The sequence below is a fragment of the Rissa tridactyla genome, chromosome 1 (assembly GCF_028500815.1).
Source record: "Rissa tridactyla isolate bRisTri1 chromosome 1, bRisTri1.patW.cur.20221130, whole genome shotgun sequence".
Lineage (NCBI taxonomy): Eukaryota > Metazoa > Chordata > Aves > Charadriiformes > Laridae > Rissa > Rissa tridactyla.
In genome coordinates this window covers 35,765,282-35,790,683 of record NC_071466.1, presented here as the reverse complement: position 1 = coordinate 35,790,683, position 25,402 = coordinate 35,765,282, and the positions used below count along the sequence as shown (strand labels likewise).

Genomic DNA, 25,402 nt, shown 5'->3' with positions numbered 1-25,402 from the left:
GAGAACTGCAAAAGGAAGAGATTAACCCACCTCCCCTTAAAGTAAAATTACAGGTGCCTTCTAGGCATAAACCAAACTTCAGCTCTTTTCTACAACATGCAGCTTCACTTCACTAATTCTTAAAATTACTTTGGAGGCTTTTACATGTGGATCCTTACTCCCGGAGCCAGCAGGTGGGAGATGAAGCATCCATAAATCCTGATCGTTCTGAAGATTTTCGTATATCCACTAGACTCCAGCGCTGAATCTCTTTTTTTTTTTCCCCTGAGCTAACGCTTCAGTGGCTGCACCTTGACTTTCAAATGTATTAACTGAGTTGCCAATCATCATTATTATTTTTTTCTTAGCAATCTCCCAGCTTTACTTCAGCAATCCTCTTGTCCCTTTCAAACTCCAAAATCCCCATTGCAGAAAAATCACTGTTTAAAGGCTGAATTTTGGAAAAAAAACCCATCATTCTATAGAAATAGCTGATCCCACAGGTGAGATTCACTCAGTTTCAGGTCAGCCTTTTGCCAGCTTTCCCTGTAATGCAAATGACCTTTAGTCTGTGAAACCAGGAGGATCTTCTATAAACTAGGCTTGTATGATAGTTCGGCCGACTTACTGGTTTCCCTGGGGGGGCTGTTCAGAGCATCCTGGCCGCAGTTTGAGATGCCCTCCAAAGGAACAAGCAGGTAGTGATGCCTTCCTTTTCCTTGAAGATTCAGCTTGCACATGATAGAGTGGGGTAATAACTAAGCTTGGGGAGAATGACCTTTAAAACACCTGGAGGAGCAGAAATTCTTTGCTCAGGAGACAGTTCCCCAGCACTGCAACATGGGCTAGAGGGCGGAAGGCAGGTCCAGGAGACTAATGGTCCCCATTCTTATTACAGCTCTGCCACTGAGTCACTGATATCAGTAAACCAAGCACCTAAACAACTAGGAGGAGAGCAATTGGCAGATGAAAGAAGAGGATTTCAGTCTAGAATGGAGTGACACACTTTGCGACAAGTTCCCCTGGAGCTCTTCTGTATTTTCACAAGGAGCAAGCCCATATCTTCACAAACAAACAGCTATTAGTAGATTTCTAATACACACCATGACTTGATCTCTTGCATGACTTAGTATCTAGTACAACTTGAAGAAAACAAGCAACCATTCTTACTAACAGCTTTTTCATCATCTACCCCAAATCCCCAGAACTTATTGCGTACAAGGTCCTCAGCAAAATGCAACGTTCCTCTGAAACCTCAAGTCCAGCAAGTCTGGATAAGCATTCAGGCACCAAAGTCCTTTTGTACAGCCTCAGGGCTTAGTGTTGCAACGTGTTTTAAAATGTTGTGGCTGGAATCCACCCTCTGTTTTTCAGGGTGACGAATAGGTTTCTTTTCAGATATTCTACAGTAGAGTTTTCGTTCTAACCAGTCTAGTTGTGAGGAAACGTGACACGCTCAGCACCATACTTTACCAAGACTGAATGAGGTCTTAGGACCCATTCTAAATTGTTGAATTAATTGAGCCTTCTTGTACTAGGGGTTATTTAACTAGGTGAACTAGTGAAAAAAGACCTGATACAGGTGTTGGAAGCCAGGGGAATCTCTGTCACTTGTAGCCTTGGGGAATGTAACTTCCCAGGACTGTTGTTCCCACTATCGAGTAGGGAAGGCTGAAAAATAACGTGCTTAATAAAATTGTTGGGATGGCAGGAGAGGCAGTCCAGAACTCTGGAACTATCCAAACCAATTCATCACGTCTCGTTGCTTCAGCCGCTTTCAGATTTAGACTTTTAAGCCTTTATGTGTGCATGCTGTCCTTGAATTGAAGAGACACAACGTCTTCTTTGTGTAATTCAAGCCTTGCCCTTCCCATGGTTAAACATTTAGACAAACATTTGAAGAAAAGGGGTTAAAAATAAAGTAAGTGCCAATGTTGTCTTACTGTGCAGAATTGTTTCTTTGTGATAAAAGATTCTTTAAAAGACATTCTTTGTAGAAGAGAGGTTACTGTGAATACAAATAGACACTCCAGCGAGATAAAGAGGTGGTTCTGGAACGACATACCCAAAAAGAAAGAAAAAAAGAGACAGAGAAGGCGGCTAACACAAATAGTAATTTTAAAAAGTGCTAAAAGGAGGAAGGAAGAATCATTTCTCTGTACCTAAAAATGAAAAAATAAATGTCCTTCTCTCACTTTCTTTTCACTTACCAATGTTTTATACCCAATAACTTTTTGGATTTAACTCCAAGTTCCCTCTATTGTCAAAGACAGAAGAATCAAATGCACTTGCTTTAGCTGAGAGTGTAATGTTGCAAGAAGAAATCTATAAAATTAATTTTAGAACTGGTTGACACTCGCATGCAGCAGGCTGGATCCACTAAGATCAAAAGTATGATGAACGGTACAATGGACAATGAAGGACAAGTACTCAAGTGGATTCATAGCGCTAAATTTTGATTTAGTATGCAACACAGTACGGGGTTTGCCACTGTTATCACTGAGGGGACTCAAGTGCCCACATTATAACAACAGAAATCACGGAATCACGGAATCACGGAATCTTCAGAGTTGGAAGGGACCTCTAGAGATCGTCTAGTCCAACTCCCCTGCTAGAGCAGGATTGCCTAAAGCACATCCCTCAGGGCTGCATCCAGGCGGGTCTTGAAAATCTCCAGAGAAGGGGACTCCACCACCTGCCTGGGCAGCCTGTTCCAGTGCTCTGTCACCCTCACTGTAAAGAAGTTTTTCCGTGTATTTGAACGGAACTTCCTATGTTCTAGCTTGTGCCCATTGCCCCTTGTCCTGTCGCTGGGAACCATTGAAAAGAGCCTGGCTCCGTCCTCCTTAAACCCACCCTTTAGGTACTTGTAAACATTAATCAGGTCCCCCCTCAACCTTCTCTTCTCCAGGCTAAAGAGTCCCAGCTCTTTCAGCCTTTCCTCATAAGGGAGGTGCTCCAGTCCCACAATCATCTTGGTTGCCCTTCGCTGGACTCGCTCCAGTAGTTCCCTGTCCCTCTTGAACTGGGGAGCCCAAAACTGGACACAATACTCCAGTTGTGGCCTCACCAGTGCAGAGTAGAGGGGGAGAATGACCTCCCTCGACCTACTGGCCACAGTCTTCCCTATGCAGCCCAGGATGCCATTGGCCTTCTTGGCGACAAGGGCACACTGCTGGCTCATGGATAATTTGCTGTCTACCAGGACCCCCAGGTCCTTCTCCTCAGAGCTGCTTCCCAGCATGTCCGCCCCTAACCTATACTGGTGTTTGGCATTCTTCCTTCCCAGGTGCAGGACCCTACACTTGCTTTTGTTGAACCTCATTAGGTTCTTCTCTGCCCAGCTCTCCAGCCTGTCCAGGTCACGCTGGATGGCAGCACGGCCCTCCGGAGTGTCGGCCACCCCTCCCAGCTTGGTATCATCAGCAAACTTGCTGAGGATACACTCTGTCCCCTCATCTAGGTCATTAATGAATATATTGAACAAAATTGGTCCAAGTATTGACCCCTGAGGGACACCACTCGTTACAGGCCTCCAACTGGACTCTGTGCCGCTGATCACAACCCTCTGAGTTCTGTCACTCAGCCAGCTCTCGATCAATAAATTGAAGTTGTTTGGGATGAAACGCTGTAGAAATCTCAGATATCAAAACACTTGACAGAAATGTCGCTTTTCATGGAAGAATTGGGATGTTACAAAAAGAATGACCTGCATAGCTCTGCCCTAAGCACGCGTACGTAAACCTATCTGAATTGATGAGTATGACATTTCAAAACATCGTTATTCCTCTTTTGGAGTGCAGACTGTGGGTATTTCTGGCTCTACCTTCCTGTTGTTAATTCTAATGACTTCCCCCCATAAGAGTGGACACAGTTAAGGTAAAATGATTAGACATTCATAAAAATCTCTGATTGCTAGCAGTGCTTTGTCTGCAGAGACCCACTGTCTCAGCTCCAAACATTCGCTAATAGTGTCTAGAAAATTCAAACCCACGCAATTAGCCAAGCAAAAATTAAGGCTGCCCTTTACAGGTTTTATCATTTCTTTTTCCTTCCTAGGAAAAAAACCATTAAATTTCCCCTGAAGAGAGATGCTGTAGTAAAAATTTCTTTGCTAGAATGACACTCCTTCCTTCGATCTTTACTTCTGGAGTCACTCGACCTCACACAGCATCCTCACACAGGAGGAGCCAAAGAGCTCTTCTCTGTGTGAGCTTGAATCCACGCTTTTGTGCAGGAATACAAGGACGTGAAACCCTTGAATGGATGGAATTCTTTCCCTTCTTAATATGGTACCTGTATGAAAGGCCTAGATCAAAATTATCCTTATCATCAGACTCTCAGTTTCTTTCCATATTACTCCCTCCTCCTTTACCTTCCTTAGAGCTCACTGCTGGCTGCCAGTTCCCAGTCATGCTTTGGCTACAGCTTCTGTAAATTTTCCTTCTGGAGTGTCTAAACAGTCAAACTCTCGTTAGCTACTCACAACTTTATCAGCCAATGTCAAGAAATCAAGCAAACCATCCATCCAGATCATGTTGCCAGTCAGTAATTCAGGCAGCTTCTGAGCTACCTCTTGGAGTGTCCACCCTGGATAGCAGAGCATTTGCAGAAGGCTGAAAAAGTTGCTTTTCTTTCCACTTATTACGAGCACCCTTGTTCTTTCTTTCATGATAGCCACCTAACAGGAGTCGAATTAATGCAGTGTGCAGTACCACATAGTGAAATATGTACCCTTAAAAGTTAATTCCACAAAACGCACAGTTAAAATGGTCCAGCGTATTTGTTAGGGAGCTTATACATTATTTTGTATTTGTTGAAAAGAAAGGTAAGACTTCGGTGACTGAAACATAACTTCAACTGCTTTCGTAAATCCGACAATTGTTGCAACCATGGAATGAAATACTGTTATGCAAGACCGCAGAGAGCGAGCTAAAGAAACATCATGCTTCCAGCTGAGGGCAGAACTGGAGAATTTTCATTGTTATAGATCATAGCAGGTGCCAGACACCTCCTAGAGACAGCTCGCATCATTCAAATAACTAATTTATGAGGGTTTAAAATAAGACACTGTTTTATATAATCAGCTATTAATATGTCACTTCTCATACGTCATCTCATATGTAAGTTTTTGTTGCCTTTTAAAAAAACAACAGTTGCATATACTTGACATTATAGAGGGATTTGGCTTTACCTGAATCATCTACTCTCAGCTTTTTACTGGGATTGTCACCACTGTCATCATCGGACATTTCCATCTCCTCTTCCCGGCGGATTCCCATGAGCTGTTCACTGTGAGCATTTCGGAGCTCCTAAAACCCAAAATGACCTTTGATCAGTATTAACTCCCATAAAGTCATTATGTATTATTTAGTACCTGTTTTTAATACTGCTCTGATTTTAATTATCCACCATTTATCATTGTAATCATATTTATTTGTATATGAATATTTATAAGAACAGTAGCACAGGGAATTCTTCCTGTGAAAGTCCGGAGTTTGTAAAAGGTAACAACTCAGGGAAAACAAGAGAGAAAGTGAGTCTCCACGTCGAGTGATCTTGAGTTCTACTAAGCACAGCAGAATGCTTTAACAGCAGGGATAATGCTTAAAGTTGGGTATAAAGCAGACTGATAAAGGGACTGTCAGCCTGCTTAAGAGATAGATAATTCCGGCTTCTCTCTGCCACTTGGGGTAGGATTCATCCGGCCAAGTGCAGGTGTCTCCATTAAACAAAGTCACGTTAACTATACCCTAGAAGTGTCTAGTTCTCCCTGCTGATGGCAAAGGGAGCCGGGAGCAGCCAGTGCGGATGGAGCGCTCTATATTGTAGGTGTCGAATGCCAGGCAAAGGAATCTCACCCTCTGTCCCTATGCACGGATCACCTGGGATTTAAAACACCCGGCCCAATAACGCTGCCCTGAAAAATCTCTGCATCTCGACCCAAAACAAGCGCTGGCCTGGACAGCCCGGTCTCTTCCTGCGAGGGCAGGCAGGCAGGGAGCCCCTGGACGTGTCACTGGGTAAACGATGAGCAGGCAGACGGGCTCCGTGGGAGTCTAGACGGTCTTTGTTCTGGGTAGAAAAGCCGGCGCGGGCGTAGTGGCTGGCTTTTCAACGGCAGCCCTGAGAAGATTGAGAGGACTCTATTTTGTCCTAATAATCCTGTCAGGTGTAACACAGGGATGCTGCGCCGTGATTAGTGTAGGCCTTTTCAGCGCGCAGACAGCTAATTTTTCTGTCGACAAAGAGCCTAATTCCCACCGAGGTGGTTTGAAATCTTCGAAACAAGGAAGAGGCGCGTGGAAGGAGGAGACAGCATTGAGGCGTCCGAGCGCTGCTCCGTGCAATTAACAATAAGCTGTCAGAGAGGGACTGGGTGGAAAAAAAGGGAAGGCGTTTCCCTCGAGCTGTACCCTTGGTTCATCGGCAGATCTCAAACACTCTGACAAATGTCTATGTGTCCATTAATCCCAGGAAAGGCAAGGAGGCTAATTAGGGGGTGTTTTACATGAGGATAATTTCAAATTTAAAAAAAAAAAAAAAAAAGTGATTAAAAAGGTAAATTGTCAACCAGTGTCTCATGCGATCAGTGACACCCCTGGAAGAAATTAGCAATCCATTTCTGAATTCCTTATTGGCAAAGGCCACCTGCACTTTTTTTCTGGGGAAGTATAGTGCATACATGAGCAGATATTCGCTTACATTTACTCTCTCTTTAGGGAATAAATGTCCTTGATGCATCAATGTTTATATTATCAGTAAAGCCAATAATCTTCCTGGAGTACGTCTGTTGTGTATGAGTGTTTGCTTTGGGCTTGGGATCTGGCAAAGCTTTCTTAAATTCAGAAATAAAGGGAAAGCGATCAGGTAATTAAACAAATTAGCAAATAATGTCCCAGTTAAAAAATATGATTTAAATCAAAGATGCCATTTGGTACATTTCCATCATATTTCACATCTGAAAAAATGGCATTTCTGAAATATATTGGTTCAGCGAGAGCCTTCGCATGTTTTTGAATTGTTTTTGTTGTCCTCTTCTTAGGAAAAAAAAAAAAAAGGTGAGTATTTGAAAAAGCGACTAGTGAATTAACATTTCTGGAAAGTCCAACTCTCACACATTTCAGTTCATTAAAGATTTAGAAGCCAGGAAATGAATGACATACCACATCCCTTTACAGAAAGTTAGTTTAAGAAGGGATGGTCTTAATATTATTGAAATAAGCTACTAGCGAATCATATTTTCATACTTCTCTAAAAGATAAGACAAACATCGGTCCCCAACTTCCCAACTTTCAACTGAACAAAGGCTTTATTCACTACTTATATGAAATATTTGTGAACAAAATGCAAAATACAGTTTGTACCAATAAATTATGCCAACATTTTATTTTAAGTGTCCCATTATTGTGAAGTCATTTGATATTCACCAGAAGAGCACTGATAATAAAGAATTCATTTGGTATTCATGTGGATGTTACATTTAGTGCCATTGGTATTCAACTGTAATTTAGCATTAGTTAATGGGCACTTAAAATGTTATCCAAATGATTTATATCACAGCACTTTAGTGTTTCTCAAACTAAGTGTACAACACTTATTTTACAAGTGTACTACAAAATAATTAAATAAGTGCACCTTACCTTCTAAAGTTTTTATTCTGAGACAGAAAAATCATTTAGAGGACTGTGATACTAACAATCAACATACTGTACTACATGAAGGTAACCCAAGTGTATGTAAGTTGCTCATATTGAGAAAAAAAAAAAAAAGGGAAGAAGAAAGAAAGAAAACAAAGACAGCGGTACTTACTTTTTAAAATAGAGGCTCATAGCGTATATACTGAATTAAAAACGAAAGCTGGATGACCAAAACACAGGATGAGGTCTATCGCTTACTTTGCTGCCGCTCGCAGCGAGGGGAATTAGAATCCCCTTTCCTCTGCTCGTGCGTATGACAGTCACACATGCATGGTCCCACATCGCTAACTCTGTGTGGTAGTATGATTACATTTACACTGGTTTCTGTGCAAGCATAATACCTAGAATCAACACAAGTGATGTATCTGCTTCTTTAAAGGTAGACATAAAACAAATGGGAAGGAGTATGTCATAATTCTGGACTTAATATGCTTCAGTCATTACTTAGGAAAGAAATTCTTTATTTTGTTTTCAGGCAAAGTCATCTTACAATGACCATATGATGGCACAACAAGAAAAAAAAGAAATCTGCGCTACAGAATGCTTCTTTTAAAAACAGATCACGGTGACTCCTAAAAAGATATTTTTCAGAAATAATTCTTAATTCTATCCTTAGTTGAAAATATTGCTCCCAATTTCACTACTTCAGTTCATTATTTTAGATAGTAAACATAATCCTCCAATGATTTCCCAAATTTTGCACGAAAAATAAAAACACATTGCTCTCTGTCTTAGTGTTATTTAATGACTATTATCATAATGAGAGCAATGGGAGCAATTCATACTGTAGATGAGACTGTATAACGGCCAGTTGATTAACAGCTAAAATGATAGCCGTGAATATTGCTGAATACACTATGTCCAGCTACAATCACACTCGTTCTGGGTCAATCCAGCTGTGAGATGATGGATAGAAAGTAATAATAAAATCACCAACCTCAGAATGCTTTCGCCAAATGTCTATGTTCTTTCGCTGGGCTTTCGAGAAATGGTCCCAAGCTTTTTGTCTGGTAGAAGCGTTGAAAACGGCGACAATCTGCTCAACTTTGGTGAACAAGGAAGTCAAACAAGACAAGCAATTTATGTTGTGATCACTATAGAGAAGCAAAGCAAAGACACTAGGAGTCTATGGATGATGTCATTACTGAAACAACATCATCAATATCCATCCAATGATGTGTCTTTTGTACTTACATTTTATCAATGTTGGAGATGTCTCCCTTCAAGTCTGTCTCCATAACTTTAGTCTACACAACTCATAACTATGTACCAAAAAACACGCATGCAGCCGCTTCCCCATGATGTCTGCTCTAGGTCTCTGCGCAGCCACGTGCCTTTGCGTGTGTGGCTACAGGTGTGCGACTACACAAATGACACTCAAGGCATAAACCTGACATGTGTTCCCCTGCGGCAGCTGCCTACAGATGAGCAGGCTGGACAAATGAAAGCGTGAAAGACAAGCAGGCTCTGCTTCGAAGGGTGACTGTCTGATAGCGGGAATTTGTCAGCAGACGGGAAGGGCTGAACCATACTTCAGTGCTGCATTGTGTAGCTGCAGCTGCTGCTTCTCTTGTATTTAATATAAACGGGCTCACCTGTGGTAGGTCATTCTGTCCTGTGTCCATGGCCTATATATGTTTATGTACATGAACAGTTGCATTTTTGCGCATATAAGATGACGAAGAGATGTGAAATGGGCTTCCCTCGTTCAACTCTAACAAATCTGTTCTGAAGCTAGACATCAATATTTAGGTCAATTACCTAGGACAATTGAAATCCTTACGTTTTTAGCTACTTGCTCATCCTAAATCAAAAACTTTTATCCCAACACTCTTTTCTTTCTCTTCGCATCAGTTACAAGCAACATTGTCCTTCCACAACAGTGATCTACCTAGAAATGATTTGAACAAGATGTAAGTTGCTTTAATCCTCATTAATTGCAAGACCACCAAGAAATTCAGATTTTCTACAAAAGACCTGGGCTGTGCTCCTGACAGAGCAGCCGGGCTGCCCTATGAATTCAAACTGAAAAATGCTTCAACTCTTTGCAATGTTCTTGGCTATCTATCTATCTCTTTAGTTTCCAGAGCTGAAATGATGCCCACTGCTCTGTAAAACTGCCGCTTGCAGCGCCTCCCTCCCACCTCTTTCACTGAGAAATGGTGGCAGGAGTGCCGTTATGCCCTCTGATCTGGTCTCTTGTCGAGTCCATCGATGGCTGCTCTCCTCCTCCACTCAAGTAACAGATGCGGAGGATCTCATTATACATAACAACCTATCTTTCCTAAAACGGCAAGCCCACCTGGTAAGTCAGTTATGTATCTTTCACCTGGAGATCTGAAAGTTAACTCTACTTGCTTGAATAGGAGCATATTTCTTCTACTCTCTTTTTTTACCACTGTTGCAGGCTGCTTTCAGATTCAGGACGATTGCAACATTTTGAATCACATATGGAAGTTTTTCTTTGCAATCGTCAGGGCTCGTTAATTAACTTCTAAAGCCCTAGGAAATAAATGTAGTCTTTTAAAATTAATACTTATACGTAATTTCTACCAAAGAAGGGGCCTCAAAAATGACTGGGATGATCCGATGCATTTGCGATCCATTCAAGTTTTAATAGCAGATGTCATAATTTCAGCCTATTAGAACTTGCTTGGAGCAAAGGGTAGATCTATCAAGGAAGATATGCTGTGTATATTTATTCAATTAATTTGAAAAGAATGAAAATGCTAAAGCACTCCATTATTATGTGTATAGAAACTGAGGCTAGAATTTAATTACTGTCGTCGTGTTGATGACCCAGGTGCTCAGAAAACCTTGCTTAATTAACAATCTGTTTTTAGTTTGCAAGTGGAAATTCAAGTAGAAAAGATTCACAAAGATATGAGGAAGAGCTGGTTGGCCATTTTCCACTAATAGGTATTAATAAGATCATCCGAATTTTGAAAAACATTTGAACTTTAAAGTGTTTAATTTCCATTCTGTGAACAGGTGCTAAGATTTGTCAGAAGTCATTATCTGATCATTTCAGAAAGTCTCCTCAATGGAAACACAAGCTAGGAAGGTGTCAAAGAGCTTTTCTTGCATGACTGCACTAGACGAAGTGAGCAGGAAAAGGATCTCCTTCACTTACCTAAGGAATTAAAAAAACTAAAGGAGGTATGGTACTATGAGTACTAGATGCTAAAAATCAAGGCATTTAAAGAAACTTTTCACAATAGGCAGCTAGGGATAATTAAAAAAAAAGGGAAATGTAGAGGAGAATATGAAATTAGTACATATCAAAGACCAAATCCCCCTACTCTGTATTCAAAGAATGTACATACAGCAATTTTAATATACACAACAATCTAGGCTACGAAGTGTTTCAAATACCCACTGGTAACACCCAACCTAAAAGGTCTCCAAGCATTACACTAGAGCTAAAGAGCAGCCAAGGCCATGGTTTGACAGTATGGGAAAGTGGCTTCACATCTCTTTGTACTGCATCAAAATCCTGCATTCACATGTTATGAGACGGCAATCCAATATAAACCCGTTCTGCCGGTTCACATTTGTTCGTGGGTTAGAAGAAGCCTGAAGCTGGCTTGTGCTCTGGGTAGCTGGAAGACAAGATATAATGTACCCAGGACCAAATTTGTATGGGTGAGTGATCCAGCAGCACACAGTCCATAAGGATGGTAGACTCATCCCTAAGGGGAAGCCGGGGAAGTTTATATTAGCTGAGAAACTCTCCAGTTAACTCACTTTTCTGCCATGTCTGAGTAAGATGTGGCCAAAGAGAAGGAGAAGCTCCAGATTTGGGGCTGATATCTGCAGGATCTGAGCGAAGCAGTTGTTCCCAGTCTTGCTGCTGACCACGGTTTTCAGACTATTTCCTGAATTCCGGAAAGAAATTTCCAAAATGAAATAACAGATCATACCTATCTCTCTGAGGCACCTTGAACTCTGCGATGCACTGTACTGTCAACTGTGACTGGTAAGTAGAATTATTAAGTAACATGAAATATTCATTGTCAAACATCTGTTGGTACGTTCCATGTTATATCAAATTTTCATTGACCATATGCAAAGCTGTTTCCTTACTAAATTAGGGTTTAAAAAGCCGCATTGCTCTGGAAGGGTCCATAACGACGTCCTTGTTTTTCCTATCAATATAACTTACAGGATGTAAATAACTGCATCTTTCCTAACAACTTATTCTGCGGCTGGTAATTTATGTGGCATGTTTCAGACAAAGGATTATTATCTAATTGTTTTTCTGCTGAGTTATAAATAACTGAAAAGACCCAAACAACTAAGCCTAGAGTGATATGCAAGTGTCAATGTTTAACAAATGCAGTGTAACTACAACACACTTTATCAGGGGTGCCAGATCATGGTAAGCATATCAAATGAAAGTTTAAACCGCAGTTCCTGTTGCCATAAAAGATGCTACCAGAATAGGGTATTGTTATCACGTATAAATGTAAAAACTACCCGAAAAGCCAGGAAAAACAACAACAACAACAACAAAAACCCCTTAAACGATGCCTGCAGAAGTTGCATGCAAGATTGGATTAAAGGGAAAACTAGAATTATCTCCCGGGCAAGAGAATATTTGACACAGGATATTTGAAAATGATACTAACAGAGAAGAACAGAAATAAACGAGACCCATAGTCTCATCTGTAGATTAAGAGGTAGAGAGAACACTTTTACCCTCCATTACATTTATCAAGCAGGCTATTTTAAATACATGATTCAGTGAAGGCTGAAGTTTCTCCTCGGGTTCAGGAGACAAGAAGTACTCAATTTTTCCTTCACTTATTGTGTTATCCGCTGCCATGCATACGTGATTATTTTTAATTTCTTGTACGCAATAAGAAAGAGCATCAGCAACCAAATGCTTTATAATGCTTTATAATAAAAAAGAAAATAGAGACCGAAACACAACGTGTCAAAAGAAAAACATAAGTCTCCGCTGGCAGATAAAATAAGCAGATTTCATGTAGAATTTCACTCCAAATTCCACCAATTAGTGGTACAGGATGAAAAGGGCTTTACACTAAATTACTGTAAGTGCAAGAGTAGAGTATATGGCAATTTAGCTCAGAAAAATTCTCTAAGAGTGCGGCAGTTGACATGCAGGGTAAAAGAAAAATTCCACCCATAAAATTACAGTGTAAAGGAAACTGTTACGGTAAATGTATAACATGCTTTTCAAATATAGATTCACGGTGCAGGGAGGATACAGAGCTGGCGTGGTTTGGGTCAGAAGCCTTGTTGCTGAATTCTGACTAAGCTGGAGTCTGCCAGTCAATTTGGCTCCAAGCCCAGCAAACCAAGGAATTACAGTAGTCAAGGCTGGATGCTGTAAGTGAATGAATTAAGAGTCTCCAGGTCAGTTTTGGATAGGAAAAAGAATTTTTTTGGCAACAGTCCTGAAAGGCATTTGGTGCCGTACTGAATACATCTTAGCATTAAGTCCAAGGCTAAAATTGCACGTAGGCGAATGACATGTGACATTGATAAGAGAAACAGTAGACAGATTGCAGAGTAATGAAAAGAAGATTTTTTTTTTTGTAATTAATCTGGGCCAAATCCTCAGTCTTTTTGTTATCATACTGTTTACTTTCATAAAAGAATTTGCCTTTCACACATTTACAGCTGCAGCCCCTCCCTGTTACCCGATTCACCTGCCACAGAGGGGAGCAACAGATGCGATTGCCATTGACTGGCAAAGGAGGAAAACAAAAAAGTTGGAAATATCACCCCGGAGAAGACTGCAGATAATGCAAGGGATGAGTCCTAAAGCAAAGCGTACCGCTGGTCATCAGCTGGATATGAAAGCAAATGCCATTATAGATTTATATATTGAAGACACAGATTTTGACAGCTGAGTAAAATGACTCATCTGCCACAAATAAACAGCATCCTTGTTTTATTTTGGTTTTGGCTTTGTGGGATTTTTCTGTTTCTTTGTTGTGGTCTTTTCTTAAATCAAAACAACAACAACAAAAAACCCCAGAAAAAATCCATGGGTGTCAAAAAGAAGGTGAATCGTGGCTGCAGCTCCGTCAGAGAAGAGGAGGCTACTGTTTGGCCTCCTTGCTGTCTGGGTGGCTGTAGGTTCCTTAAGACATAGTCGTAAGACACGGCATGATAAAGGAGAAAACCACAGGGCTTCTCTATTATATCCCCAAATTGCACCTTTTTTGGACAGACCGAGAGAACGGTGCCTCCAGTGATTTATTTCCCAAATCATTTTGCTGTGTGGGAAGTCAGCTTGCAAGGCTGCCATTCCTCAGCTGTTGCCCTACTGCCAACAACTACATCTGTACTCGCAATCAAAACCAGACAGGGACCATTCTCGTCCCCTGAAACCAACTGGCACAACATGCTGACAGTCCCTGCAGCCGCAACCCTTCTCTCTCCCCAAAAAGATGCTTTCGGAGAAACTACTTGGCCTGCACCAAACCCTAAGCCGTACCCACGTTCTGTGGGAAAATGCTATCTGTCCCAGAGCAACAAATTTCTTATGGCTGAACAGTAAGGACAAGCCTGCCCAAGATCAGCTTAATTTACTCTTATAGAGAGAGGCAGCTGGGTCATCTTTTACTGGCAGCCTTGCCTTTTCAGCGCTTGTCCTGATGCAGGGGTCTTGGTGTTGCCATTACAAGGCTAACCAGAGGAAGAAGGATGTTCTCCTCCTGTGTCTACCCTGTCCCACCTACTTGAATACTAGAAAGAATGAGAAACGAGTCTAAGTGTCCTATCTCTAAACTACACTATATTATTTCTACATTTCCTTCGATTTGGCCTACAGTATTTGCAACCAAGAGGAGGTTTGTCTGGGCTGATGGTTCGTTCCCCTTCCTCTGCCACCTGACTCAGACTGGTCCTCGTCAACATGCTTGTGGGGGTTATTAAGAGGCTGAGTGAATGTTGATGACTCAGGAAGTAATATTTTTTGACAACACAATAGGCAGATTCTTCCACATAGACGAAGAAGGAAAAAAAATACTTATATCACAGCACAAATCACAATCCCTTGTCTTGCAAAAACATCGAACCTCAGCGTCAGCAGCTGTTGTTTTCCTTTCTTCTTCTTTCAGCTTAGACACTCAGTGAGGAAGAGTGAAAGACGGAGCATTATGAGGACACTGAAAACAACACTCTTTCAGGATTTATACTGAAACCTGCACAGTAACTTGTCTGAGGCATGTGTAACAACAATTCATAGTTCTAGAAATGGAAGGACACTCCTTGTTAAACTTTGGAAAAAAAAAAAAATACACTGGGATTAAAGAGAGCCCAGTTTGTCCTGCAAGGTATTGCTAGAAAATCTGTCTACAAAACAAGCTTTGAAAATCTTTGAGGTTGTGAAACGTGGTTTAATTTACAACAAAGAAACTGACAGCTTGGTGTAACAGCAAGTGCTGGCGCTGTGCCATGTGATAAATCACTTGAACTCAACAAGACCACTTCAGCTCCATGTCATTTCTCAACAAACAGGAACCTGACATCAGGCCAGCGCAACGCAGTGGGGCAGGTACAACTGTACAGTACCTGCTCTTTCAATGCCACCTTCTTATATTACAGAACAGGCTTTATGGACCTTGTGCTGACATCCAGAAACAAACCTTAAAAATCCCCCACGCAACTCCCTCACCCCACTACAAACTCAAAGACAGACTAAGTGAATGCTGCTTTCTTCATCAGCTTGACAAGATTATAAGCCATCCCCAGCATGCTGCATTTAATTAGCTGTTCTCGTTGGTTTTTATGGTTAGGCGGACCTTTTTTTCAGCTCTCAGATTTAAAAATAGCAAAAGTAGGAACAACTATTTTTGTAAGCCTGTCCAAAAGAAGAACTCCAAGGGAACTCTGAGATGAAGAAACATCATAAATGTGACTGAGCTCTGGTTCAGGTCCCGTGCAGTGAAGGGACTCTTTCTAAGTAATAATTGTCCAGGGATCTTGCAGATTAGAATGTTCCTAAGAGATCAAGAGGGCTGTATTTTTTTCGGGCATAATATGGTTTCTTTTGCTGAAGAAAAAGAATAGAGAGGTGGATGAGGAGGCTTCAACAGCCATAGCCTCTTCTGGTAGTCAAACAAAAAAATCGTGTCACACATCTTATGTCAGAACATTCACTTCTCCATTTGTTGCCGTACCTTATGTTCCCCTGCCTGCCATGACTTGTCTCCTCCTTTCTTTGTTTACTGCCTCCAGTCTTACTTCTGTATTTTTGGTCCCTCCTTCTGTGTCCACCTTTCCCTCCCACATAGTCTATCCCTTTCCAAAACTCTTCTCCTGCCCCCATGTTATCTCTGTCATCATCACGAACTACATCATTTGGGATGAATCCAGTGATTTGACATGAAGCAAGACTAGTGCCTACTGAAGGCAGTAAGTATTTCCACCAGTCAGAGTTGCATAGGGTTATTCACATTCATATTTACAAGGTTTATTCCTTCACTTAGAAGCAGCCTGAACAGTTTCAGATGTGCAAGCCACATGATATGTGTGCACAGCCAAATCAGAAAAGCTTTTGGGTGAAACCTCCCATCTTTCCTCCCTCGCTTAAATGCCTTACTCTCATCCCTTATTGTTCATTTCCATACAACATTTACAGTTCTGAGGAGCATCAGGCCCTTACCTCCATCCCTACTCAGCAAAACAGCTCAAAATCAAGCACAGATTTCCATGGGATTCGAGGACATGCTACTTTGTTTTGAACTTTCCTTCATCATCTAGGAGATCCTGCAGGATCCAGGCAAGTGGCAGGAGTTGTCAAAACGGGGCCTTAGAATAAAGTCTCTTGTGAGGCAGTGCTTTTATTTTGCTATAAAACACCATGCATATTTAATGGCCTGCATTAAAAAAAAAAAAAAAAAAAGTCTTAAAAATAACAGAGGAAGAGCTTCTGTTGAAATTCTGGCCACGCTTAAATCGATACCAAGATTCCTATTGACTTTAGGTGTAGTGAAGGCTACAGACAATGGAAGGAACGAAGAAATTCAAAGAAAATGAAACACAAAGGAATAAGCTATCTGAAACACTACAGGCTGCAACCACAAAGGGTTATACTGCCAGAAAGTGGGGAGGAATTATAAGAATGCAAGGTAAAATCGAAATGGAGTCTTTCATCTCTATTCTCTGCCATTGCCGCAGCATCCCGGATAGAAATGCTTTTGAGAACGTGTGTACATGAGATGGAGAATGGGAGGACAAGTAAAAAAGAACAGAGATACCCAGCTGAGCTTTACTGGCCAAATTATCAGTACGGAAGCAAGCAAAGAGCACACCGACTGAATGAGCTAATCAAAAGGGACTGGATGGATTGTGGAGGTTATTTTGTATTCGATTTTTTTTTTTTTTTTTTTAGAAATACATCAAGGTAGAAAGTAATAGTGGCAACTAATGATGTGAATGATTAATGTTTTTATTTGTATTATAGTGGCATTCTATGACACCAACTGAGACCTGGGCTGCCCTGTAAAAACACATTATATGACTCAATCTCTTTCACAAAGAGCTTAATGATGACCTAAAAATTGCACATAAAGTAAGCTCCTATTTTTGAATTAGTCACTGGCAAATGAAAGAAAGACTGTAAGACTGGACAATTAAAGAGCAGGAAAATCCTTTTAAAAGTTGTTATTAATGCAGAGCAATTGAAAGAATACTTGGAAAGCATGAATGTACATAAAAACTCTGACTGCTATGAGAATTTTAACCAGCATGCTTTCAATACCTGTAATGAAATTGACTTCATTTTTAGTATTAAGAGAATATACTAAAAAGTGGAAGGATTTTTGGGAAAAAGGACTGCAGTACAGAATTTAAATCAGATAAGATGGTGATTTTAGTAATCACCTTCACATCAACGTGAATTCTACCTTTTCTAAAGCAAGAGAGCAACTTTTGAAGTGAACCTGTAATAAGAAAACCAAAACTGAACCCAATCCTTTTTTGAAGAAAGCTCAAAAAGGACTTTTAACAGTTTTTTCTTCTTTTTTTTTTTTTAAATTAAAAATTCAGATTCTATCTGTGAAGGCACTGATAATGTTAAAACAGATTAAATCATACCCAGAGAGATCAGAGAATGAAAATGAACAAACCAGAAGAGAGGAGAATTTTATTCAGTCTGTTGAGAATGCATTTCCCTTCAGAATTATTTAACTTCAATTTATTTTGGGTGAGGGTGGGGGAGGAGGGAAATTTATATCAGACACCTACCAGCTATGTTAAAAAAAAGTCAGAGGACTCTACTACACCACTAAGGGAAGGGACAGAAAACTCGAGGTGACAATCCTGACCTTCCCAAGGAGGGGCACACGACACACAGTCTTCTCCCCACACCTTTGATTCTTCTTAATAACAGCCCTACTGAATCAGCTCAAAGGTGTATCTAGCCTCGTATCATGTGTCACAAATAAAAGGGCTAAGGATGCTTAGCAACAAGTTAAGCAGGTAAACAGCACAAACTCATAATTCCAGGTTTCTTTGGTTTCTGGACTTCTTGAAAGATGAGTAAGTCCTTTGTTTTTACTTCCATGTACACCTTTACATGCGATGCAAGAGCACAAGAAAGCAAACAAGCTTTTTTTGGCAGCAGAAAGAAGTGGCAGGCACCCACTGTGTATTGAGATGTGGAGTGAAAAGTAGTTTCTCTCGATAGCAAGATGGGAAGCGTATCTACATGATGACTGGGACTGGACTATGGATCTTGAGATCACTTTCAAAAAATCAAAGCAGGTAGAGCTTTCATAAAATTCTGGCTGGTGATGCTGTGTACTTGCTTTAGATGGTCCCTAATACTCCAGTTGCGCCGGGTGCCTCCCTGCTTCCCTCCTCACCCATTTCAGCATAGTGCCGTAGTGCGCCTACACCGGAGCTGTTAGATTCAGAGCACCACAGCGTAGCGCTCTGACCACAGCTCCGTGCAAAGCTGGGATACCACTCACATACAGATAGCTTTTCCTCTGCCACAAATAGCTTTTGTGGCAAAGGTGCACCAGTGACATAATGCAAATTGCAGTGCTTTTTCTGACCCTCTCAGGAGTCAGCTAATTGTCTAGGCAAAGTAGGAACTCACTCAAATGATGTCTCTTTACTTCTTTGAAAGATTTAGTAATGCCACTTTTACCCACACATATGAATCCTTGTATTTTAAGACTTCATAAGTGGCCAAAAACCTACAAGGTCTTAGTCCCTAGCCACAATTAGAACTGTACCAAGAAAAAGATCCCAACATTTTCTTTTAAGTTAGGGGAAAAACCTATTTTACAATTTACAAATACCCCAGCAGTACTACTGAAGTACATCAAGTCACTTATAAATTGCGTTGAACTTTGTAACTGTTTTGCTTTACTGCTTGGCATGATGGTATGATATTTAGTAGCTGAAATGGAAAAAAAAAAAAGGTGTCAGCATGTAGCTTGTCCACGAGATCACCTGGAAATATCAGGATCGCCTACTAGAGTATATAGAATCATAGAATGGTTGGGGTTGGAAGGGACCTCAAAGATCATCTAGGTCCAACCCCCTGCCATGGGCAGGGACACCTCCCACTAGACCAGGCTGCTCAAAGCCCCATCCAGCCTGGCCTTGAACACTTCCAGGGATGGGGCATCCACAGCTTCTCTGGGCAACCTACTGGCCCTAAATACTGAATGCTGGGGATTGCTATGCTGGATTGCCACTCGCTTGCCTAATATTAGCCAACAGTAGTGTTGTCACTTAGCCGCTGTGAATGAAATTCAGGATGGCAACCTTTAAACACATCTAAGTGATTTAGGGGGTCCGTGTTCTGTTTCAAAAATTGCTCACTGAGAGTCAATGAGCTAATTACTGCTTACCGAGGTAGGGTGAGAACCTGCAGCACATCTCCTCTCCCTGATGCCAGCTAATGCACGAAGGGATCTCAGGGTCACTGGGAACTGCCTTCCCTTTCCAACAACCTCACATCCACCAGGAGGTAAGGACACATCTGTGATTAGTTACACTGGAATAAGTGACTCTGCAGGTTTATACTCCAGCTTGCCCCCTAGGATGAACCATGCATGTATCCACACTTTCAGACCCGCATTTTGACACTCAGGCCTTTTACACAAGTTCTAAGACCCTGGTGATTATCTGTTATCAACTGTGATGGGTTAAAGCTCAGGCTTCCTACAACATAGAAGAGAAGGGCTTCACGCTTCGGAATGCATATAAGGCCACTGCCTTAAGTAGCTGATGGACTATGCATACGCATGCCCTGAGTGGGAATGTGCCATAGATGTATGTAGCTGTTCTCTCTGTTCAGTGCCATGTTACAGGAGGCAGGGAGACACTTCCCTCCAGCCGGCATCATTCTGGATCAGGTGCCATCTGTCAAACACCCCAAGGAAGGTCAACATTGACTTTCAGACCTCACCATTTAGAGCAGTCTTGGAAGGAGGGAGGCTCAGGTTCAGTTCCTCCACTGGCATTCAGGGTATTTAAACATATCTTTCCGAAAGATCATCCTGACCACTAGGCACTGAAATTCCCTGAAGGCCAAGAAGAGAGTGAAAGTGAAGGCCACCACATGACGAGGAAGTAATCTGGCCACAATGAAAACCACCCTCCCACTCTTCCCCTACAGGCACGGCAGAGACCTTCATGGGGACCTGGTGCCTGAGCCCCTTGAAGATTCATCCATTAGTAAAATTGACAAAAATGACAAAATAAATGAGTGCCATTAGCTGCTCAGTACCCAGCCATGGGGCATTTCTGTTAATCACACTGTGCATCTATCTACCTGCATACTGGAACACTTCCACCCCCTTGTGCATCTGACTTGAGATATCAAATTAATTTTTGACTATGGGATTTTGGATCTTCACTCATCTACAGGTACTTTTGAAAATTCTGTCAAGGGATAGTGCACTAAGTAGTCTGAAACCTCAATAAGAGGCAGACGATGTTTACAGTGCATGGAGGAGAAAGTCAGAGGAGAGAATTGCAGCTCTGGTGTAGTCTAAAAAAAACAGCCCGATGCAGATGTCTCTAGGGCTTCCATTTTTCTTAAACATGAGGATCAACATCTATAAGCCTTAGGCTGAAAAGGTCGTTTGGGAGGAAATGAAACAGAGATGCATGGAAAGCCAGGGAGCAGTGTCACACGTAACTGTGCTGTGGAAGCAAAGTGGAAGAATTTAGAAGTCAAACCGCAAAGACAGAACTATCCAAAATCCTGGAAAACAATCCATATTTTAAGCACAGATTCAAATCTAGAGAAACTAAGTAATTCAACAACAAAGAAAGAAGTGGACATTTTCCTCTCTTTATCCCTTAAATAACTGAAGAAGCACGATAACAAGGCTAAGACTCCCTGTAGAACTTAAATCAGGGGCTGTAAATTGGTGGTGTGACAGCAGTAATACACTTTATTTCACTGATTATCCTGGCACAAGTACCTTGGTCAGGTAATTAATTCACGTGCTGAACACTTGTCCCAAATTTTTAGGGGTAATCCGCTTGGTAATCTTCTAAATACTTCCAGGCAAAAATTTGTAGCAGGGATTTCAATACCTGTACTTCTTCAGTAGGTGGGCCATAAGCTGAAATGTTCTGTCCACATTAATCCTCATTAATAAGAAAGCATTTTATACTGAGACCCACATAGACAGTGTGTGTGTTCCAGGTGAGTGCACTTGAAGCCCATTTTCTTAACGTATTTCTTCTTCACTCCCCATAATATTCACTGCTACAATGCCAGCATTTTTAGCTTAATCCAAGTTCTTCCCTCATGCTACGTCCTTCTGTATCAAGACGACACACAGTAAGTGGGATTAATCCGCTCTGAACAAGGCATGTAAAAGTTGGACATCTGGTTCTGAGCTAGGTCCCCTGCGAGTCCTCTACGGGCAGCAGAGAGAAAATGGCATCTCCAAGGGATGATTCATCTCATTGGAAGAGCACCATGGGGTTGGTCTGATGACTCATCCCCTGGAGATGCTTATTTTTCTCTGCTGACTGCAAAGAAAGCCCAGAATGGTTGGACATCTGACCGAGTTCATGACAGAGGAACGCCACATGGTATTTTAAAAATACTGTAATATTTATGTCAAATGGCCACACAGCTGCAGCATTACACTAGACTTTTGGATCCTTACTGCAGAACAGCAGAAGTGGTTTCTTTGCCACACTGCAGAATTTAATAGGCCACGCACACCTACTTTGGATATCTAGTATTTTCAAATTCTTCTTCATAAAGCAAGTGACATATTGTAACTGATTATATAGAGTTGTGGGAAAACAATAGAAAAGGACGCATGAAAAACATTCCTCAGATCAACTCAAATACAGGAAAATGCTTGAAAAAGGGAAGCTCATTTCACAGTCTCCATGTTTAGCAATCTTAGGCATGTACACGTGTAATGCAAAAACATCATCCATCTGTTCGTAGCAAGTTTGCAGAGAATTTTAATAAGACACATTAATGCTAATAATGGCCAATGTTTATGATGTTTATAAAATAACCACTGTGGAGCATCTGGAAACCTCGTAAAATTTGTTCTTATAAAATCCACAGAGTGTAACACCTTTCCCCGAGCCTGTGTTTGTGCTGACCTTGTCCCCCTATGCCAGACCTGTCCAAAACTCTCTTCTTCCAGGCATGGCTGCGCTGTGGCACTCTGAAACTCACGTTCTGAAGCCAGATCTATTTCTGCTTTTGTAAGTTCAGCATTCAGCACACTACAGGAACAAATCAGATAGCCCGAGCTGCAAGTTTCCACCTGGAACTACAGGGATCTCTATTTCCAAGTGACAGATGTTCTACAACAGTTGGTGACAAACGGGCTAATTTAGACTGATTTAACTAAAGTTCAGCCTGCTGACAATGGGGGATTTTTTTTTTTAATGCAGCTGAAGAAGGCATTTCCGAATGTTAGCGCTGGCTGTTGCACACTAAACTACGGAGGCCCTGGTGTGAATTGAACAGCATGGCCATGCGTGGCGCCTGCATCTCTGCTCCTCACGCTGCCTTTTAGTTGCTGAGAGGGAAGATGACATTGCCTAGCAAATTACCAAGGGAATTAGCTGGTCTTTAAAACTTAACTCACTGAACATACGACCTCAGAAATCAAGTGCCTTTGACCCGAAATCTTTCTTCCTAAGTTCAGGCAACTAAGCCCTTAAATTAGAAGGACATATGCCCTGGGGTGAATTCATCTTCTGAGATGCTGAACTCCTCATCTCCCACACGCAGGAAGCTTCCAGGGGCTGCTTTCCTAACCCAGGGAAGTTCCATCCAAGCTTCTGCCTTCAGCTCTAACTTCTGAAGGGTGACCACTGAGGCACCAGAAAAATACTGCAGAAAGCCTTTAGGGCTCATTTTTCAACGTAAAGATTAGGGGTGTGATTCAGAAATTGCAACTGCATTGTACTCCATCTGCTAAATTGTCTTGGGTTTTGTTTTTAACTTGCATATGAGAGCTGGCTTCAGGCTCCACCTTTCTGAGTATCGTAAAGTCTCTTGCTTGAGCAGCCATGAGTAGACATGTTAAAAACCAGGAACAATGAGATTAGTTTCTTCTCCCTCTTCTCTTCTCTTCTCTTCTCTTCTCTTCTCTTCTCTTCTCTTCTCTTCTCTTCTCTTCTCTTCTCTTCTCTTCTCTTCTCTTCTCTTCTCTTCTCTTCTCTTCTCTTCTCTTCTCTCTTCTCTTCTCTTCTCTTCTCTTCTCTTCTCTTCTCTTCTCTTCTCTTCTCTTCGAAGAACACTTCTAGGCTAGTATCCCAATTATTATTTTATGAGGGAACCTCATTAAGGTAACTTCATTGATGATATTTCTGTACTAAGGAAATAGCTGCCAGCACTAAATATTTAAGGCAGTTGATCTGCCAAATTAATTCTGGCATTGTATCAGCCAAGTGGTCCTGATGCCAGCAGCAGTACATCATATTCTTCTACTGTGGGGGTGGCCTGTATGCTATGAATATATCCCTAAAAGTTGCTGAATCCTACTTCCTTTTACCTAAACCCAGGCTAAAAATTTAACCTAATAGTCCTCTATTCTGTAATTGGCCTTGTTAACTAGCTGTCACGCACAGGCTCCATATCACTTCTCTCCACAAAAGCACGATCTTTGCTCAGAGCAGGGAGGCTTCTGTCTGGTCCGTTCCTGAAGGGTTATGTCTACGCAATAGTAGACATTATGCATAGAGCACGTCTTTGTCTATTAATAAAAAAACCACTGAAACTTTGCTCACCTTGAGAAATAAGCTCTTAGGAATGGTCCTTGTTCCTCCAAATTGCCATAGAGTATGGAATAGGATATGAAGTAGAATATGACTGCATTGCAACTACTTACCCCCAAACAAACAAACAATATGATAAAAAAAAACCACTACCACCACCACCACCATCATTACAACAACACTGGACAAAAAGGAGTTACTTACATTGAGTGAGGATCCCCGTTAAGGCATTTTTGAAACTCTCCTTGGCTTGCTCCATTTCTTGCTCATGAGCGGCCTTTTCGTTCATGAGCCGGCGGACGTGGCTGTTGGCCGACTGCACCATCGAATAAAACTGGTTTGCAGAGCGACGATTCACCTCACCACGCTCAATCCAGGTGAGCAGCACTGTGATGGCCTCCGAAAACTTGCTATCATCTAGAACAATCAAAGCACAGGTTTTAAATTGCAGGCATAAATATCCTGCCGAGAACACATTTTCTGCTCCGTGTCACATTAAAATCACCATAAATCCTGCTTGCAGTATATCATTTTGGGCAACTTTTGGGTCCTTTGTTCTATCAGATGTAGGGAGCCAATATTGCCACGTGAAGCTACATAAATCTTCCTTCAAGACTTGTCTTCTGCTTATTTTAATAGCTTTCTCACAACAAAACGCACACACACCCCCCATCCACTTCTCTGTGGAGACTGACTCCTTGCTTTCACAATATCTCCCTTAAGCCCTTCAGTGATATGAAATGACCTTACAGTGGGAGCGAGGAGACCTCGGTGTCACTGGACCCACTGAGGAAATGAAATGTGTCCGGGTTAATCTGCTCGGCCAAAAGCTCCGTCTTGGAGCTTGGGCTCAGCCGTACTTTTGTCAACAGATTTTGCTAACATCACATTCTTAATTAATGAACAATGATGAGGCTGAACAATTCCTCCTCAAAGCACTGATTAATTACAAGGAACTGCTTTCAACAGATGATGTGGCTGTATTTGTTTTGTATTTTGCATTTGTCTGTGTTTTGTTTTACATATTTTTTTTAAAGGAATCCAGACGAATCCAGGCAAACACCTGGATTACAGCTTTGTGTTTACCATTCGGGTAACTAAAGTTATATTTCTCTGCAGAAAGACCGTCAAAACTGGTGGCTAGATTTTGTGCACTCCTTCCCCAAGTAATCTTCTTGCCTCTGACAGTGCTCTTGGCTTCCTCAGAAGACTCTTAGCGCAGCATCCATTACACTTCTGGCTTCCTCAGGATTAAGAGGACGCATTTCTTTTTAAGTCTCATTTAGGCTGAACTGCAAGAAAATGTCATTACAACAGAGTGTGTGTCTTCCTGTGGCACCACTTGGGTGTAACATGATCTCATTTTTCCCCCCAGGATTTTATTCTGTAAAACTTCCATTTCCCAACAAAACATTTTAAACATCTTATCTAGTCCTTGTAGGTTAGATTTGCTTATATATATTTCAGATGGTAGGTATACCTTTCCATAGGAGAAGGTATACGGC

The 25,402-nt window shown here is 41.5% G+C and overlaps 1 protein-coding gene across 9 annotated transcripts in view; it reads right to left on the bottom strand.

Annotated features, from left to right (window-relative positions):
• Positions 1-25,402, bottom strand: part of ENOX1 (ecto-NOX disulfide-thiol exchanger 1) — a 380,407-nt gene that overhangs the window by 61,442 nt on the left and 293,563 nt on the right. For all 9 annotated transcript variants that reach the window (XM_054206709.1, XM_054206718.1, XM_054206658.1 and 6 more), the window contains 3 exons: positions 24,102-24,314; positions 8,617-8,723; positions 5,174-5,291 (listed from right to left, as the gene is read on the bottom strand). In XM_054206709.1, the coding sequence (XP_054062684.1) occupies positions 5,174-5,291; positions 8,617-8,723; positions 24,102-24,314 (438 nt within the window). The remainder of the gene's footprint in view (positions 1-5,173; positions 5,292-8,616; positions 8,724-24,101; positions 24,315-25,402) is intronic.